Source organism: Salmo salar, chromosome 06 (assembly GCF_965601325.2).
Source record: "Salmo salar chromosome 06, fSalSal1, whole genome shotgun sequence".
NCBI classification, from domain to species: Eukaryota; Metazoa; Chordata; class Actinopteri; order Salmoniformes; family Salmonidae; genus Salmo; species Salmo salar.
Window position 1 is genome coordinate 53929451 of NC_138296.1, and position 18050 is coordinate 53947500.

General features: G+C 43.4%; 2 protein-coding genes across 2 annotated transcripts in view; one reads left to right on the plus strand and one right to left on the minus strand.

The window, feature by feature from the left end:
- Positions 1-1894: 1894 nt before the first annotated feature.
- Positions 1895-12884, minus strand: LOC106607583 (denticleless protein homolog). Its single transcript, XM_014204661.3, has 15 exons — positions 12722-12884; positions 12229-12354; positions 12030-12122; positions 11705-11766; positions 11474-11594; positions 11040-11105; positions 10467-10579; positions 10282-10355; positions 9903-10006; positions 9521-9625; positions 8194-8306; positions 7950-8039; positions 4869-5007; positions 3948-4621; positions 1895-3804 (listed from the first exon to the last, which is right to left on the minus strand). The coding sequence occupies exons 1-15, from the start codon at positions 12771-12773 to the stop codon at positions 3718-3720; spliced, it is 2019 nt and encodes a 672-aa protein (XP_014060136.1). The 5' UTR covers positions 12774-12884; the 3' UTR covers positions 1895-3717.
- An 87-nt stretch (positions 12885-12971) lies between these two features.
- Positions 12972-18050, plus strand: part of LOC106607582 (integrator complex subunit 7) — an 11752-nt gene continuing 6673 nt past the window's right edge. Inside the window, exons 1-9 of the mRNA XM_014204660.3 lie at positions 12972-13169; positions 13520-13649; positions 13843-13989; positions 14381-14518; positions 14722-14768; positions 15120-15319; positions 15835-15957; positions 17606-17723; positions 17953-18050. The exon at positions 17953-18050 is cut by the window's right edge and continues 37 nt beyond it. Of these exons, the coding sequence (XP_014060135.1) occupies positions 13076-13169; positions 13520-13649; positions 13843-13989; positions 14381-14518; positions 14722-14768; positions 15120-15319; positions 15835-15957; positions 17606-17723; positions 17953-18050 (1095 nt within the window). The 5' untranslated portion in view covers positions 12972-13075. The remainder of the gene's footprint in view (positions 13170-13519; positions 13650-13842; positions 13990-14380; positions 14519-14721; positions 14769-15119; positions 15320-15834; positions 15958-17605; positions 17724-17952) is intronic.

Here is an 18050-nt window from a genome sequence, read left to right on the forward strand (position 1 = left end):
TATACGTGCTGAATTATGTCACTTTTGTTTGGAGGCTCAAGTAAGGGCAACCCGGTTTCAAATTTAATGCAATCAACTTTCAGCCAATGAAAAGTTGGAAACTTTTATAAATAGGCTAGATACAGTACTAAGATCCAAATAAACAAAGTCACAATTGTCTTTTCAGATCACACTGGTGAGTGATTATTTTGAGGCCAGGCACTTGCAATTGCAAGTACATCATGATACTATTTTTATCCATCAGGACACTCTGTAGCATCCAACAAATGTGTGGTTAGTGCTATCCAGAATCGTTGGGAAGTCCCTACCCTAACCCTTACCTTAACCATTTTAAATGTCAACTTCAATGTGGTAGGGACATCCCAAGGATTCCCAGAAAGCATGGACCATAAACCTGTCCCCTACATTTACAGCAACACCCTTAGCAGTGTTAGCAGAACGTGAATGTTGCCAGTTTTCAGGGATAGAGAGGGCCTATTTTCAACCTTTCAATTTCCATTTCCCCTGAAAATTTGAAGTGGGGACTCCTCTCAGGTGTCTTTCTACACCTACTACATTAGGTTATTACAGCAAAGTGAGTGGTTAGAAGAATTGTTTGACCCCATGTGATTCTCTGAGTCTAGGGACACGCTAACCTTTGCACGTGATCGCATGAAGAGAGCAGAAGAAAATGTTATGAGACAAATATATTGCAGGTTGACAGCCCCGCTGATCTGCTTCACCTGCCTGTAGAATCCATCTGAAGGGAAAACAAACACCATTACCCACTCAATCTCTCGTAGATAGACGCACATAACTGGTATCGTAGCGTCTGTCAACCGTCTGCAACAACTAACAAGGAACTTTGTTCCGGTGCACAGATTTTCTTGTGACTGATCACTTAGACAAATTAGGATTTCGACTCTTTCGAATTTCTGAAGGGGACATTTGGCCCATAGACTTATATTGCAGGTTGACAGGTATACAAAATATCATGCATTCCAAATTTCCTTTCAGCACAAAGGATAAATAATTATCTAATTGTTTAAAATACAATTAACACAGCGCAAAACGCATGTGTTTATTATTGCTTTTAATATTGAGGGCGGCAGGTAGCTTAGCGGTTAAGAGCATTGGATCAGTAACTGAAAGGTTGCTGGTGTGCATCCCCGAGCCAACTATGTGCAAAATCTGCTGACGTACCTACCCTTGAGCAAGGCACTTAACCCTAATTGCTCCTGTAAGTTGCTCTGAATAAGAGTGTCTGCTAAATGAATGAAATTGTGTCATTACTTATCTATTATTTCTCTCTGCATTGTTGGGAATTGCCTGTAAGTAAGCATTTCACAGTTAGTCTACACCTGTTGTGTACGAAGAATGTGACAAATAACCTTTGTCAGGTTAAAACAACAGAAGGGGAAAGTATACTGGAAAAACAGGTTGGAGACCAGTGTTGGAACCCTTTTACTGATGAACAGCATTGCATGGGACTGTTAACCTAAAGAGAAATGTAGTACACAGTACCATAGACATATTTCTATGATACCAACAACAACAAAGTTGGCTTTTAAATGTTGTTTTTTTTTACAAGTATTGTCATCTAGGGACATACTTTCTGCAATATCAATCTTTTGTAGTGAAATCTGACATACTTCCCTAGTACTAATTCCAGTCCCATGGTCACTTCATGAATTTTAGCATGACATGGTAGTGACACAGCTAATTATTCAGTATGGGGAGCCAACACTGGAATTCAAACTTGTGCAGACATGACATGAACGGTGTAGGGTGAAGAATTTCACCCACTAATGGTTAAGGTTAGGGAAGGAAAAGCTGATCCTAGATCTGTACGACTCAAGTTGTATGCCAAGGTGATGGTATTTAATCAATGAAAAGTTCAGAAAGACACAGCAACTTTGGCTAAAGTCAGTTTATACAAGCAATAATCAAAGTTAATGTATATACACACACACAAAATACAACATTTTCACAGAACTTATAAAATCTCATACAAATGAATAAACTGATGGCAGAAAAATCCACACCAAGTATACAAAGTTAATATACAAAATAGACATGAGAAGAGGAATCTCTCAAAAGTTTGTCAATGTTGAGTGAACAACCTGTTTTAAGGATACACAATATTGTACCCATTTTGAGGATTTGAAGGTTAAGAATCAACCCACATAGCTCCTGGCAAAAAAAATAAAAAATCTCTGGAACAGAGAAAACACTCAGGTGGGGTCTTATGTCCCACACATACAGTACCAGTCAAAAGTTTGTACACACCAACTCATTCAAGGGTTTCTCTACAATGTAGAATAATAGTGAAGACATCAAAACTATGAAATAACACGTGGAATCATGTAGTAACCAAACAAAAGTGTTAAACAAAAAGATTAAGTCCATATTATGGCAAGAACAGCGCAAATAAGGAAAAATAAACAGTCCATCATTACTGTAAGACATGTCGGTCAGTCAATCCTGTGAAAATTAAGAAATATGAATAACCATCAAGCGCTATGATGAAACTAGCTCTCATAAGGACCACCACAGAAAAGGAAGACCCAGTTACCTCTGCTGCAGAGGGTAAGTTCATTAGAGTTACTAGCCTCAGAAATTGACAATTAACTGCACCTCAGATTGCAGCCCAAACAAATGCGTCACAGAGTTCAAGTAACAGACAACTGTTCAGAGGAGACAGTGAAATTAGGCCTTCATGGTCAACTTGCTGCTGGTGCTGCTGCTGCAAAAAATAATAATAAATAAAAAAAAAAAACACTACTAAAAGGACACCAATAAGAAGAAGAGACTTGCTTGGGCCAAGAAACACAAGCAATGGACATTAGACCGGTGGAAATCTGTCCTTTGTTCTGATGAGTCCAAATTTGAGATTTTTGGTTCCAATTGCAATGTCTTTGTGAGATGCAGAGTAGATGAACGGATGATCTCTGCATGTGTGGTTCCCACCATGAAGGAGGTGGTGTGATAGTGTGGGGGTGCTTTGCTGGTGACACAGTGATTTATTTAGAATTCAAGGCACACTTAACCAGCATGGCTACCACAGCATTCTGCAGCAATACGCCATCCCATCTGGTTTGCGCTTAGTGGGACAATAATTTGTTTTTCCACAGGACAATGACCCAACACACCCCCAGGCTGTGTAAGAGCTATTTGATCAATAAGGAGAGTGATGGAATGCTGCATCAGATGGCCTGGCCTCCACAAAATCACCCGACCTCAACCCAATTGAGATGGTTTGGGATGAGTTGGACCGCAGAGTGAAGGAAAAGCAGCCAACAATTGCTCAGCATGTGGGAAATCCTTCAAGACTGTTGAAAAAGCATTCCAGGTGACTACCTCATGAAGCTGGTTGAGAATGCGAAGAGAGTGCAAAGCTGTCATCAAGGCAAAGGGTGGCTACTTTGAAGAACCTCAAATATATTTTGATTTGTTTAACACTTTTTTTGGTTACTATATGATTCCATATGTGTTATTTCATAGTTTTGATATCTTTACTATTATTCTACAATGTAGAAAACAGTAAAAAAAAATCTAAAATAAACATTGAATGAGCAGGTGTGCCCAAACTTGACTGATACTGTATAAATGTATCTTTAAAAATATTTATTGGTTGAACAGTGATCCCAATTAAAATACATATAGTAGGAGCACCATAAAGGATTTTGCACTCTCTCTCTCTCTCTCAGCACAGAGTACAATTTCAATCCAAGCTGATTACTCCAAAGTCTTTTGCTGGAAGAAGGAGGATATTTTCTGCATGGATCGTGGTGAACGCATTGCCTGGGAGGGAGAGCGCATTGCCTGAGAGAGAAGAGAAAGAGAAATGACAACAGGTACCATATTATGCAGTTAGAGCCATCAGTGTTTGTTCTACATTGGGAGCCAATCCTGGTTATACTGTAACATCACTAAACGTCACTAATTTCAGGTCAACTTGTGCATACCGGTGAGGTGGGCATCCTGCCATCTCGCCTCTTGCAGGCACTGGGGCTTCTGGGAATGCTGCTGGTGTTTCCCACACCTTTCCTCAGCCTCTGACTCATCACTGACAACCAGTCTGCCCCACCTGGAGAGTGGTTCTCCTTGTCTGCCTGTGTGGATGGGTCCTCCACCTGGAGGTCCGCTCCTCCCCAGGCCTCACTCCTCTCTGTGCCCGCCTGAGGTGGCTCCTGGCTGGGGCAGCACACACCTGCCAGTCCCCGGCTGATCTTGGCTGCGGGGTAGAGCGCTGTAACGCAGTTGCACTCCCCTGTACCTTCGCAGCCCCCTGCTGCCCCACAGTCACCCGTCTCCAGTCGGCGCTTGGCCCTCCTCTCCGAGGGAGGAGTACCGGTTGGGCTCTGGGGGCTGAGCACCAGGTGGAGAGGAGAGGTGACCTGTTCCCAAGGAGACCCGGGGGTTTGGGAAAACCAGTTCCTGATAGAGGAGGGTGTTTTCTGGCGTAGGAGGGTGGCCTTTGCACCCTGGGCCTGAAGGGTGGAGGCGGTGGTGGTGCTGGAGGGTAGAGGCACGTCGGATGTACTGGGGGCGCAGGCGGCAGGCTGGGGGGAGGACGGGGCCCCCAGACTCCCTGCCCGGGGACTCTTGGCTGGGGTGGACTCCACGTGGTTCAAAGGCCCTTAGAGAGAGAAACAGAGTTTCAGTTTCAATCCAAAGAGTTCCGCTTGTTCAAGAAGCATTGGAGATAGTTATCGTTTGGCTACACAGACCAGTAAAAATAATTAAGGATAGTAACTGCAATGGATATGAAATCTTCATCAGGCCATTTTATTAAAATGTCCTATCCAATTCTCTCATTGATCGGAATGTCAAAGATGTCATGTACCCTCTCTCTGCTGATAAATAGCAGCAGGAGCGGTACTCACTTGGAATGGACACGGTGGTGGCAGGTTTAGGACACGCCCAGCCCACCAGATTGGCCTCTCCGAGAGAGGACTTTGCTCCATCCGTCCCCCTGTCCAGACGCCAGATCCGTACGGTGTTGTCGTCAGAGCAGGAAGCAATCTGACAAGACAGAGCATAAGATTACACAGGGCCCCAATCTGCACCTCTCCTAGCCTGGTTAAACCAGACTGAACGCTGCACACATTGTTTCAATGGTGAACGCAGCTTTCAGTCTGGTCTACCTAGGCTACAAACCTACACCACCTCCTGACCACTTCAACTATCACAACTCTGTTTTATGGCAAAGGCACACAATTTACAACGTTAACATTTGCTCCAGGGACGCAAAATGGATCCTAAAGCAGCACAAAAGGTGTATTTCTTGGAAGCTACAGGATGAGCGTTCTCAAATCCCATCGCCGTCGGACGCTATGGGACAGCTTATAGGGAAGAGGTCGGAGATCTGGCAGTGTGGTGCCAGGACAACAACCTCTCCCTCAACGTGAGCAAGACAAAAGAGCTGATCGTGGACTACAGGAAAAGGCGGGCCGAACAGGCCCCCATTAACGTCGAGGGGGCTGTTGAGGAGCAGGTGGAGAGTTAAGTTCCTTGGTGTCCACATCACCAAGACAGTCATGAAAAGGACAACACCACCTTTTCCCCCTCAGGAGACTGAAAAGATATAGCATGGGTCCCCAGATCCTCAGAAAGTTCTACAGCTGCACCATCAAGAGCATCCTGACCGGTTGCATCACCGCCTGGTATGGCAACTGCTCAGCATTTGACCATAAGGCACTACAGAGGGATGGGCGTACGGCCCACTACATCACTGGGCCCAAGCTTCCTGCCATCCAGGACCTATATAAAGTGGGGGGAAAAAGTATTTGATCCACTGCTGATTTTGTACATTTGCCCACTTACAAAGAAATGATTAGTCTATAATTTTAATGGTAGGTTTATATGAACAGTGAGAGACAGAATAACAACAAAAAAATCCAGAAAAACTCATGTCAAAAATGTTATAAATTGATTTGCATTTTAATAATAAGTATTTGACCCCTCTGCAAAACATGACTTAGTACTTGGTGGCAAAAGCCTTGTTGGCAATCACAGAGGTCAGAAATTCTTGTAGTTGGCCACCAGGTTTGCACACATCTCAGGAGGGATTTTGTCCCACTCCTCTTTGCAGATCTTCTCCAAGTCATTAAGGTTTCGAGGCTGACGTTTGGCAACTCGAACCTTCAGCTCCCTCCACAGAGTTTCTATGGGATTAAGGTCTGGAGACTGGCTAGGCCACTCCAGGACCTTAATGTGCTTCTTCTTGAGCCACTCCTTTGTTGCCTTGGCCGTGTGTTTTGGGTCATTGTCATGCTGGAATACCTATCCACGACCCATTTTCAATGCCCTGGCTGAGGGAAGGAGGTTCTCACCCAAGATTTGACAGTACATGGCCCCGTCAAATGATGCGGTGAAGTTGTCCTGTCCCCTTAGCAGAAAAACACCCCCAAAGCATAATGTTTCCACCTTCATGTTTGACGGTGGAGATGGTGTTCTTGGGGTCATAGGCAGCATTCCTCCTCCTCCAAACACGGCGAGTTGAGTTGATGCCAAAGAGCTCCATTTTGGTCTCATCTGACCACAACACTTTCACCCACTTGTCCTCTGAGTCATTCAGATGTTCATTGGCAAACTTCAGACGGGCATGTATTCTTGAGCAGGGGGACCTTGCGGGCGCGGCAGGATTTCAGTCCTTCACGGCGTAGTGTGTTACCAATTGTTTTCTTGGTGACTATGGTCCCAGCTGCCTTGAGATCATTGACAAGATCCTCCCGTGTAGTTCTGGGCTGATTCCTCACCGTTCTCATGATCATTGCAACTCCACGAGGTGAGATCTTGCATGGAGCCCCAGGCTGAGGGATATTGACAGTTCTTTTGTGTTTCTTCCATTTGCGAATAATCGCACCAAATGTTGTCACCTTCTCACCAAGCTGCTTGGCAATGGTCTTGTAGCCCATTCCAGCCTTGTGTAGGTCTACAATCTTGTCCCTGACATCCTTGGAGAGCTCTTTGGTCTTGGCCATGTTGGAGAGTTTGGAATCTGATTGATTGATTGCTTGCTTCTGTGGACATGTGTCTTTTTTACAGGTAACAAGCTGCGGTTAGGAGCACTCCCTTTAAGAGTGTGCTCCTAATCTCAGCTCGTTACCTGTATAAAAGACACCTGGGAGCCAGAAATCTTTCTGATTGAGAGGGGGTCAAATACATATTTCCCTCATTAAAATGCAAATCAATTTATAACATTTTTGACATGCGTTTTTCTCAATATTTTTGTTGTTATTCTGTCTCTCACTGTTCAAATAAACCTACCATTAAAATTATAGACTGATAATTTCTTTGTCAGTGGGCAAACGTACAAAATCAGCAGGGGATCAAATACTTTTTTCCCCCCACTGTAATATGTAGTGTCAGAGGAAAGCCCCCAAAATTGTCAGAGACTTCAGTCACCCAAGTCATAGACTGTTCTCTCTGCTCTCTCTGCTACCACACGGCAAGTAGTACCGTAGCATCAAATCTAGGACCAAAAATGAGGTAATATGGCTTGGGGGTAGAAGCTGTTGAGGAGCCTCAACAGCTCCTCAACAGCTTCTACCCCCAAGCCATAAGACTGCTGAACAATTAATCAAATGGCCACCAGACTATTTACATTGACCCCCCCTCTCCTCTATTTGTATTGTACACTGCTGCTACTCGCTGTTTATTATCTATGCATAGTCACTTCACCCCATCACATGTACAAATTACCTCGACTAAAACAGTACCCTCGCACATTGACTCAGTACCAGTACCCCTCTGTATATAGCCTTGTTATTGTTTACTTTAGTTTATTCAGTAAAAATTATCTTAATGCTTCTTGAACTGCACTGTTAGTTAAGGGCTTGTAAGTAAGCATTTCACGGTATTCGGCACGTGACAAAGTTTGATTTTATACGAATAACATTCTAAACACAAACCATCTGAAATCATGCTGGCTATGTGAACATAGACAAAATCTTAGATCTCACCTTGGTGAAATCTGTGGGGCACCACGCTATGGAGGTCACTTCCTGGTTATGGCCCTGAAGCATCATAGGAGCCTGCTTTGGGTCAGAGATCTGAAATAGGAAAATAGGTGGTTAAGACACATTATAAAATGCATGGATATAATAGTTATTAAATAGTCAAAGCATGTTAATTTGTCAGCAATCGTCCATCAGTCTGCTTTTCAAAGGTTTTCACTGGATTGGGTAAATCTAAATGTCAGCTCACCTTCCAGATGTATGCATGATGGTCACTTGAGCCACTAGCCAGGAACTGGTCATCTGGGCTAACAGTGGACTTCACGTAAAACGAGGAGTTGAGGTGACCACCGAAGACTGCCACTGCAAAAGAAAGACAGGTTAGAACATCAGAAATAAAGTGCACATAACCAGACATTGAAACCACCAGAACAACATTTCAGTTGTTCAGAGTACACAGGGCGAGTACACAAAATGTGGTCAACATAACTCTAAACAAATATGATCCTGAGGAGCAGGGCTCAACTCTGAACAATTTTTGTGCCCAAATTGAAAAAAAGTAGGTGCACACAAAGAAATATAAGAGCACAATGAAATGTTTTTGCAATATTAAAGCTAGAATCCTTACATTTTTCTAGGTGCAACGGTGCTCCTAAATAAAAATTACAGGTCACACAGCAAAATATTTCAGCACATATGCATGTAAAATGGTCGCACTGTAGAGCCCTGCTGAGGAGACGCTCCAGTCTACACACATATTACTTCCCGTTCGGTCAAGGGACTGGTCACATTGTAAGTTAGACCCCCCCTGGGCTACATTCTTGACTAAGCACCCAGTCTCAGCTAGTGGGTAAAAATACCAGGGTGGTGTTCATTAGGCACCGAACAGTAGACAGCGGAGTAAAACAGGGAGGGGCTACCTTGACTTGTCCAATAAGAACCGTACATTTTTGCTTTCCACCAACTTTTTCTTTAAACGTTTCCTTTGCATGTCCTAATGAACACATCCCAGGCTTAGATGACTCGTTAAGAACACAAACACTGAGGTATTTCTCATCTCTGTCAGACAGTCTCCTGTACACACTGTACCCTCCCTGTCTGTTTAACAACCTCTGGGCCATTGTAAAGACGATGTAATACCATACGTGTCTGGCACATTATATTTTTATTCATTTTATCAGGTAAATTGACTGAGAACACATTCTCACTTACAGCAACGACCTGGGGAATAGTTACAGGGGAGAGGAGACGTTAGCCAAATTCATTATGACGGTGTTGGCACATGCAGTTGAACAAGCAAATAAATCTTCCCAGAGTATGGCATTTTTGCCTATCTGACAGCTTCCCATAAATCAAATAGCGTCAACCGTTCAGTAGTGTGCAGCCCCACCTGGTGGAAAACAGTGGTAGTAACAAGAAAATGTAATGGCATGCAGGAGCTTAATTTGAATGGATGGGAGACTATACAGATGCATTAAAGTAACTTGCCATAAATCAAAGTCATGGGCTGAATGCAGCCATGCTTTTGACGGACGTGGCCATAGAAATAGAATGACATGCAGAAGGCATTCGTTTACCTGGAGTGGTTTTCAATCCACTGACGTTGAACATGTAGATGTTGTCGTCGATGCAGTTGGAGAACAGGTTGGAGCCGGTGGAGTCCAACACCAGCCCAGAGTAACCTACACAGAGAACACAGGTCAGGTCCTACACTTGTGCTACTCCATGAAACAAACACTTTTTTTTGTTTCTTTTTTTAAACAACCTGTTTGAATACTTGTAAACGGCTTCCTTCATTCCTTTACAGAATTCACTGATCTTACTACAGTTGGCTAGATGAAAGGATGAGTTTCAGACAGTAGCTTCACCAATCCAGTAATATCTTATAAGTGATTAGCCTATTCGAAGGAAGGAAGGATACAATTATCAAGAATTTGAGTCATGTTTGAGAAAACCCACCTAGCTTCCGTGTGCTGGAGCCTGGGTATGGGTACACCTGGAGTGGTATGGGGTCGTGGTGGTATGCAGTGTAGTTTTTCCGAAGGTCCCACATCTTGATTATCCTGGTTAAAAGGAAAAAAATTACATTTGAAAGTAAGAATCGTTCTTTGTGGTGCTGGCTTCACATACATCCCTATGACAGTAATCTAGATTTGTATAAGCTTGTCACACCATCGTGCCAATCCAAACCATACTAGCTCAGATGTTATCCTTTCAATGTCCTTTCCAGCCAGGTTCAGCAACTGTGTCGGATACGTAAACTGGCCAGCGCAGTACGTAACCAGAGCAGCGCAGCACTGTTCAGTAGCATTAAAGTATTACATATCAGATTTCTTACCCATCAACAGCTCCTGAAGAGATGAGGGTGTGTGCATCCCGGAACAGCACCACGGTGACACTCTGCTGGGAGTCCTACAAGAGATGGAGAACAGACTTCAGATTTGCTCTTAATATCCCAGTCCCTAACTTTAATCAGTATGAAGTGAACAATAAAACTGACACTGGATCGATTTTACTACTAACCACAGAGGGGGCCATGCCGCGTGTGCCTGGGCGTCTCTTCTTCGTGTTAGGTGTGTTTCTATCCATCTTATTGTGAGCCCCGCTGATCTGCTTCACCTGCCTGTAGAATCCATCTGAAGGGAAAACAAACACCATTACCCACTCAATCTCTCGTAGATAGACGCACATAACTGGTATTGTAGCGTCTGTCAACCGTCTGCAACAACTAACAAGGAACTTTGTTCCGGTGCACAGATTTTCTTGTGACTGATCACTTAGACAAATTAGGATTTCGACTCTTTCGAATTTCTGAAGGGGACATTTGGCCCATAGACTTGCCCGTAACGTGCAAAGGGGGGGGGGGGCTACCGTTCTACTTCCAGTCCTCATTTTAGTATCTTCTAACACGTCTCTGCCTAGAACTTAATAGAGCATTAGACACAATTACCCAAGATTCTAGTCCTGGCTTTACTCACTGAAAAATTCAAACTTTTGAAAGATTTAACATCCAAAATATTCAACAACTAACCTATCGATTTCAAACATACTGTTTACACTAAAGAAAACGGTAATCACTTTCATATCTGTCCTTACCTTTTTTGCTGCACCTGGTGTCCCAGACCATAATATTCCCATCTCGGCCCCCAGTACAAAACACAGCTGTTCGAGAAGAGAGAAGTTAGCATGGTTCCTAAGAAGTTTTCAGACACAACCAACAAAGTGTGCAGTGGCCTAAAAAGCACAGGCTCCCCTGGGGAAAAACAAAAACTCTGCAGCAGCTGTTTAAGAGTTTAGTTCTGAGTAGATGAACTGTCAAGCTGTTCTGTGGTGATACCTATGACTATAAGATAAAAACCTTTAAGGCATGGGTATACACCCACGAGAAATCTGAAAGACCATACACTCAAAGCCATGTCTCTTCATTCTGGAAACATACTTAACAAAAAATATGTCTATAGCTATGTTTTTAATGTATCATGCGCTGCCGCTCTAGGACAATAAAGTTATTGAATTGATATGAAAATGACCTTTCTCCTGCTGTGTGAATGCAACAGACTTGAGGCTGCACTGGTGCCCCTTGAAGCTGCCAAGGAGTTCCCCAGATGTCACATCCCACAGCTTGGCCATCTGATCACCTGATGCAGTCACCTGATGGAAATACACAACATTTTATCATGCATCTTCTAACACGTCTATAGAAAGTAGTTGTCCTGACCACCGTGTGTGATGTGAAACAATCAAAGAAAACTTCTCCTCACCAAGCTAGCCTCCCCTGGCACCCAAGCAAGGTCAAAGACAGCATTCTCATGTGCCATCCATTCTATGGAATAGAAAAATAAAGTTTGTACCCCAATTGGCATCTGATGATATTTAATGAGTTAGGGTCCTAAAACAAGGCAAGCTAGGCTGGAGATTCAGAGAGCTGCAATGTTTAGTCACAACCACTGTTGTGTCTCACAACCTTCCTAGGCGGTCTGCATAATACGGGTGCATTATCATATCATCTGTTGTCTCAGCCCAAAAAACAAGATGCTTGAGTTACTCTGTTGGTCATGTGGTTTTGCCACTCAGGTGATAAGTTACCTTTCAGGACTGGACTCTGTCTGTTATCTGTGTTGTAGAGCCTCAAGACACCCTCCTCGTTGGCCACAGCAAATACACTCTGCAGCCCTTGAGCTAAAACGCCAGGAAAATAAGTGGTTAACAGAAGAAAACAGGACATCGGACAGTGGTTCATGGTTAACGCACTCATAGGCATACAGTAGAGTACTTCCTGTATTACCTGTAGAGAAGGCGCATCCAAAAGGGGGCACGGCTACCCCCATGTTCCCGTATGAGATGTGTTCATCATACCGTGCACACTGGTAGCCGTCCAGCAGAGAGGACAACGGGTACTTTGGGCTGAGGTCTGGTGGAGAAGAGGAAACAACAAATACAACCATTATGAAACATGCAGCAAAAACAGTGTATGAAACATGCAGCAAAAACAGTATGTGATATCCATCCCCAGGAACCGCCAAGGTCCTCCTTAGCTAGTCGTTAACGCTAGCCACTTCCCCACAACAATATCCATCCATCCATCCATCCATTTGCATCCCAAAATGGCCAGCCTAGCAGCCAACAATGCTGAAGTAAACACAGCTGAGCTAGTTACCTAACTAACTAACTTTGGCTAACTAGCTAGCTATAGCCAAATATCTTTCTCGTTGTTCTATCTGTGCTATAGCTGCCTAGCAAGATTGAAGGCAGACTACTGTCTACATTAACATTCTTACCATTGCGCCTCCGTTTACGGACTCCTCTGTCAATAATGGAGCGAAAAAGCATTTCTATAACTCAGCCGAATCCAGACGATTTTTAAAAACTATTTCTATTCGTCAGAGCAATTCCTGTGCTGTGATCTTCTGTTTGTTTCTCCCCTTTCCCGCGAACTAATGAACTGAAAGAAGAGACGAATCTCCCGCTAAAGTTGCGTCGCGCTCGCTGATTGGTTGGAAATGTTATACTTCCTGTTTTACGTCACTTCATACCTCTGTGCCGAACGGAACATGTTAGCTATATCCGGTTGCTGAATTAATACTTTAAAAGATAATATACAGTTGTTTCACGTGAAGTCTAAAATATAAACAATGTCGCTTTCTACTGCACGGTCATTCTTGTCAGAGGCCGGTTATGGGGAACAAGAATTGGATGCAAATTCAGCTCTCATGGAGTTGGACAAAGGTGTGTAGTTAGCCGGGTAGCAACAAGCTAGGTGGCTAGCCATTTGTTATCCTTATCAATGCGAAACTAGTTTAACACCTTAACATTTGAAACAACTGTTCTGTCATGTATCCCCGGAAGTTCATGCATTCAAGGGCACACAACGGCACATATGTTAGCTACAATTAAAATAACAAGACAGCTAGTTCCTTAGTAGCGAACGCTAGGTTTTCGCCTCAGGGACGAGCAAACTGTAACTACATTTAGACGTTTGCCAGTTAGGCATATGGCTACAGGGGATGGAACTGAAGTTGTCCTTCCAGATCTGTGTACACTAGTAAATCTAAATGTTTGACTGTCATTTGTTACAGGTTTGCGGTCTGGGAAGCTTGGGGAACAATGTGAAGCAGTGGTCCTCTTCCCCAAACTCTTCCAGAAGTACCCTTTCCCCATCCTCATCAACTCTGCTTTTCTGAAACTGGCAGACATCTTCAGGCTTGGGTACAGAGAATTGTGACATTTCAACTAGACATTACTCTGCAAAATCATAAATGCACTTTTCACTTGCCGTTACTGATGTATTAAATTGCATAAACCTCTGCCTCAGAATCGTTCCAAGGCAGCTAACCAGAGTGAGTTTTGACCGTATTGTCCTCCTACTGTGATAAATAAACATACCTCTCCCCTCTTTCAGGAACAACTTTCTGCGCCTCTGTGTGTTGAAGGTGACTCAACAGAGCGAGAAGCACCTGGAGAAGATCCTTAACGTGGACGAGTTTGTCAAGAGGGTCTTCTCTGTCATCCACAGCAATGACCCTGTGGCCAGAGCCATCACTCTCCGGTACCATAGCGTGCACTTACTTCTCTTTCCACTTAGGGTTTGATGATATATAATGATGGTGGTTAAATCCACATTCCACACAGTGGCAGTGATGCAGATTTGCATGGTGGTCATCGTTAGTCTCACATTTCAGACAACTGATTCAGAAATATTACATGCCTACAACAATGTGAATTAAAAAAAATGGTAATCGAGGCTAGGTTGTCATTGCGTGGAACAATTATGAGAAACCTCACTGAAACCTCACTGATTCCAAAAGAAAATGTGATACATACACCATAGAAGACCAAGCTTTTATTTTTCTTTATAAATACTCAATCATCTTCACTTAAATGATTTCTAATTCTCTGTGATTTGTCCTGTTTTTTGTTGTTGATTTTTTTAAATTAAGGATGCTTGGCAGTTTGGCCACTATCATCCCGGAAAGGAAGAATGCCCATCACAGCGTTCACCAAAGTCTGGACTCTCATGACAACGTCGAAGTAGAGGCAGCCATTTTTGCATCGGCCTGCTTTTCTGCACAGTCGAAGTAAGTGGGTCTCTGTTTGAGATAAGTTTCAATGTGGTCTATGTTGTCTGCCCGAACTGTCATGGTTTTAACTTGACTTAATTCCTTTCAAACTGTTGATAAAATTGTTTTGATCTATGCCCCATCCAGGAAAGAGGAATAATGATGTATTCAGTGTCTGACTCATTGAACATGTTCTGTTCTTTGTCCCTTTCAATCTGCAGAGACTTTGCAGCTGGGATTTGCAACAAAATCAGTGAAATGATTCAAGGTAACATAATGTCTGTAGTATCATGTGAACATCTTGTGCAGAGTCATATTACATTCTATGAAATTTGTGTTTAGGTATATACAAGCAACTGAACAAGCACATTGGTGGTGTTGTAGAGGAGAAGAAAAGGCCATGCAATTCCTTTTTAAATAAAGCATCCAGGGTCATGTTCATTAGTCTACACTGTAGCAAAACATTTTGCAACAAACAAATGCAAGTGTTTTGTTATTGGACAAGTTCAGATAGTACCTTTGGGTTTCTGAGCTTTTTCTTGCATTTCATGCCAACTGAACATTACCCAGTTGATCTCCCACTGGGCTGTGCTATCACTACGCTCTTCTTCCTCTCCAGGTCTGGACACCCCAGTGGACCTGAAACTGAAGCTGATCCCTATGCTGCAGCACATGCACCACAATGCCAGCCTGGCCTCTAGCAGCCGAGAGCTGCTGCAGCAGCTGGTCACCTCCTACCCCTCCACCCCCATGGTCATTGTCACCCTGCACACCTTCACCCAGCTGGCCGCCTCCTCGCTCATTGACATTCCCAAACAGGTAGCTATAATAAGACACTAGGGGATAACTAAGGGGACGTGGCTGGCGTGCACACTGATATTACATTTTCAAATTGGTTAAAATTAAGGTAAAGGTCCGTTTTAGATTTTGGCTAGTCGTGCTGTCAATGGGATGCTGGTCTCTCCCTGGACACTAATGGACATTAGAATCCCATTGGTACACAACTCAGACAATTTTTGGCCGCTGGACCCTATTTGGTATTACAGTTGACACCACAGCACAGACTGAGTGCGTTTCATCCAAAACAATCATACAAACAGATCTCCACGTGTAGAATTTCAGTGACAAGTGACTTGTTAATATCATCTGCAATTCTGAAGCCCAGATGACAGCAAAGCTTAGCAACAGTGGAAATTGCTAATCCAGATGCATTCTGTGGCATCCACCCAGGCTATAAAATCTAAATTCCTCTCCTGAGCTCAAGAATCTGAGAGATCTGTAGAAGGCTTTGAATAATGTTTAATGGCTAGTCTCTTTTCCCCCACTGTCTGCAGTTACAGCTGCTTCTCCAATATCTGAAGGAGGACCCCAGGAAAGCAGTCAAGAGACTGGCTATCCAGGACTTAAAGCTCCTGGCTAAAAAAGCCCCCCATCTCTGGAACAGAAAAAACACTCAGGTGGGGTCTTATGTCCCACACATACAGTACCAGTCAAAAGTTTGTACACACCTACTCATTCAAGAGTTTTTCTACATTGTAGAATAATAGTGAAGACATCAAAACTATGAAATAACACACATGGAATCATGTAGTAACCAAAAAAGTGTTAAACAAATCAAAATATATTTTATATTCTTCAAAGTAGCCACCCTTTGCCTTGATGACAGCTTTGCACACTCTTGGCATTTTCTCAACCAGCTTCACCTGGAATGCTTTTCCAACAGTCTTGAAGGAGTTCCCACATATGCTGAGCACTTGTTGGCTGCTTTTCCTTCACTCTGCGGTCCAACTCATCCCAAACCATCTCAACTGGTTTGAGGTTGGGTGATTGTGGAGTCCAAGTCATCTGATGCAGCACTCCATCACTCTCCTTCTTGGTCAAATAGCCCTTACACAGCCTGGAGGTGTGTTGGGTCATAATCTCACTAAGCGCCAACCAGATGGGATGGCGTATCACTGCAGAATGCTGTCGTAGCCATGCTGGTTGTGTGCCTTGAATTCTAAATTAATCACCAACAGTGTCACCAGCAAAGCACCATCACACCTCCTCCATTCTTCACGGTGGGAACCACACATGCGGAGATCATCCGTTCACCTACTCTGCGTCTCACAAAGACAAGGCGGTTGGAACCAAAAATCTCAAATTTGGACTCATCGGACTAAAAGACAGATTTCCACCGGTCTAATAGCCATTGCTTGTGTTTCTTGGCCCAAGCAAGTATTTTCTTCTTATTGGTGTCCTTTAGTAGTGGTTTCTTTGCAGCAATTCAATGAATGCCTGATTCACGCAGTCTCCTCTGAACAGTTGATGTTGAGATGTGTCTGTTACTTGAACTCTGTGTAGTATTTATTTGGGCTGCAATTTCTGAGGCTGGTAACTCTAATGAACTTATCCTCTGCAGCAGAGGTAACTCTGGGTCTTCCTTTCCTATGGTGGTCCTCATGACAGCCAGTTTCATCATAGCGCTTGGTTTTTGTGACTGCACTTGAAGAAACTTTCAAAGTTCTTGACAGTTTCCGGATTGACTGACCTTCATGTCTTAAAGTAATGATGGACTGTTGTTTCTCTTTGCTTATTTGAGCTGTTCTTGCCATAATATGGACTTGGTCTTTTACCAAAAAGGGCTCTCTTCTGTATACCACCCCTACCTTGTCACAACACAACTGATTGGCTCAAATGCATTAAGAAGGAAATAAATTCCACAAATTAACTTTTAACAAGGCACACCTGTTAATTGAAATGCATTCCAGGTGGCTACCTCAACAAGCTGGTTGAGTGAATGCCAAGAGTGTGCAAAGCTGTCATCAAGGCAAAGGGTGGCTACTTTGAAGAATATAAAATATATGTTGATTTGTTTAACACTTTTTGGTTACTACATGATTCTGTGTTTTTTCATTACTATTATTCTACAATGTAGAAAATAATAAAAATAAAGAACCCAAACTTGACTGGTACTGTACCTGCAAATTATTCCTCCATAATCAAACTGCAAGTAGGGAATTGTCATTCATTGGGTATTTTGAGGATAATCCATGTTTTCATGATACTGTGTTGATTTATATTCGTTGCAGTGCATTAAATAAATGGTTATTCCTCTGTGTGTAGACCCTGTGTGAGTGTGCCCTGAGTAGCCCTTACAACAGCCTGAAGCTGGGCATGCTGTCCGTCCTCTCAACCCTCTCTGGAACCATCGCCATCAAACAGTACTTCAACCCTGGAACAGGTACAGTATAATGCAAACATTACTTCAACCCTGGAACGGGTACACTATAATGCAATATTGGCTGACTTTCAGTACAGGCAATCGTAAGATGATCATATGATCTAAAAGGCAAAACTGATCCTATATCAGCACTCCCACTCTGAGACTCTTTGTGATTACGGGCCTTGCTGTTTTGGGGCCTTGTGATGTTGGGAACATTCAGTCAAGTACTCACCTTTCTACCCCTCAGGTGGTGCTTCCGCCCCTCCCCGGCTCACTGACCTGGTTAAGCTGGTGCAGGAATGCTGTTACCACAGCAACCTGGCCGTTGCTGCCCATGGAGTCACT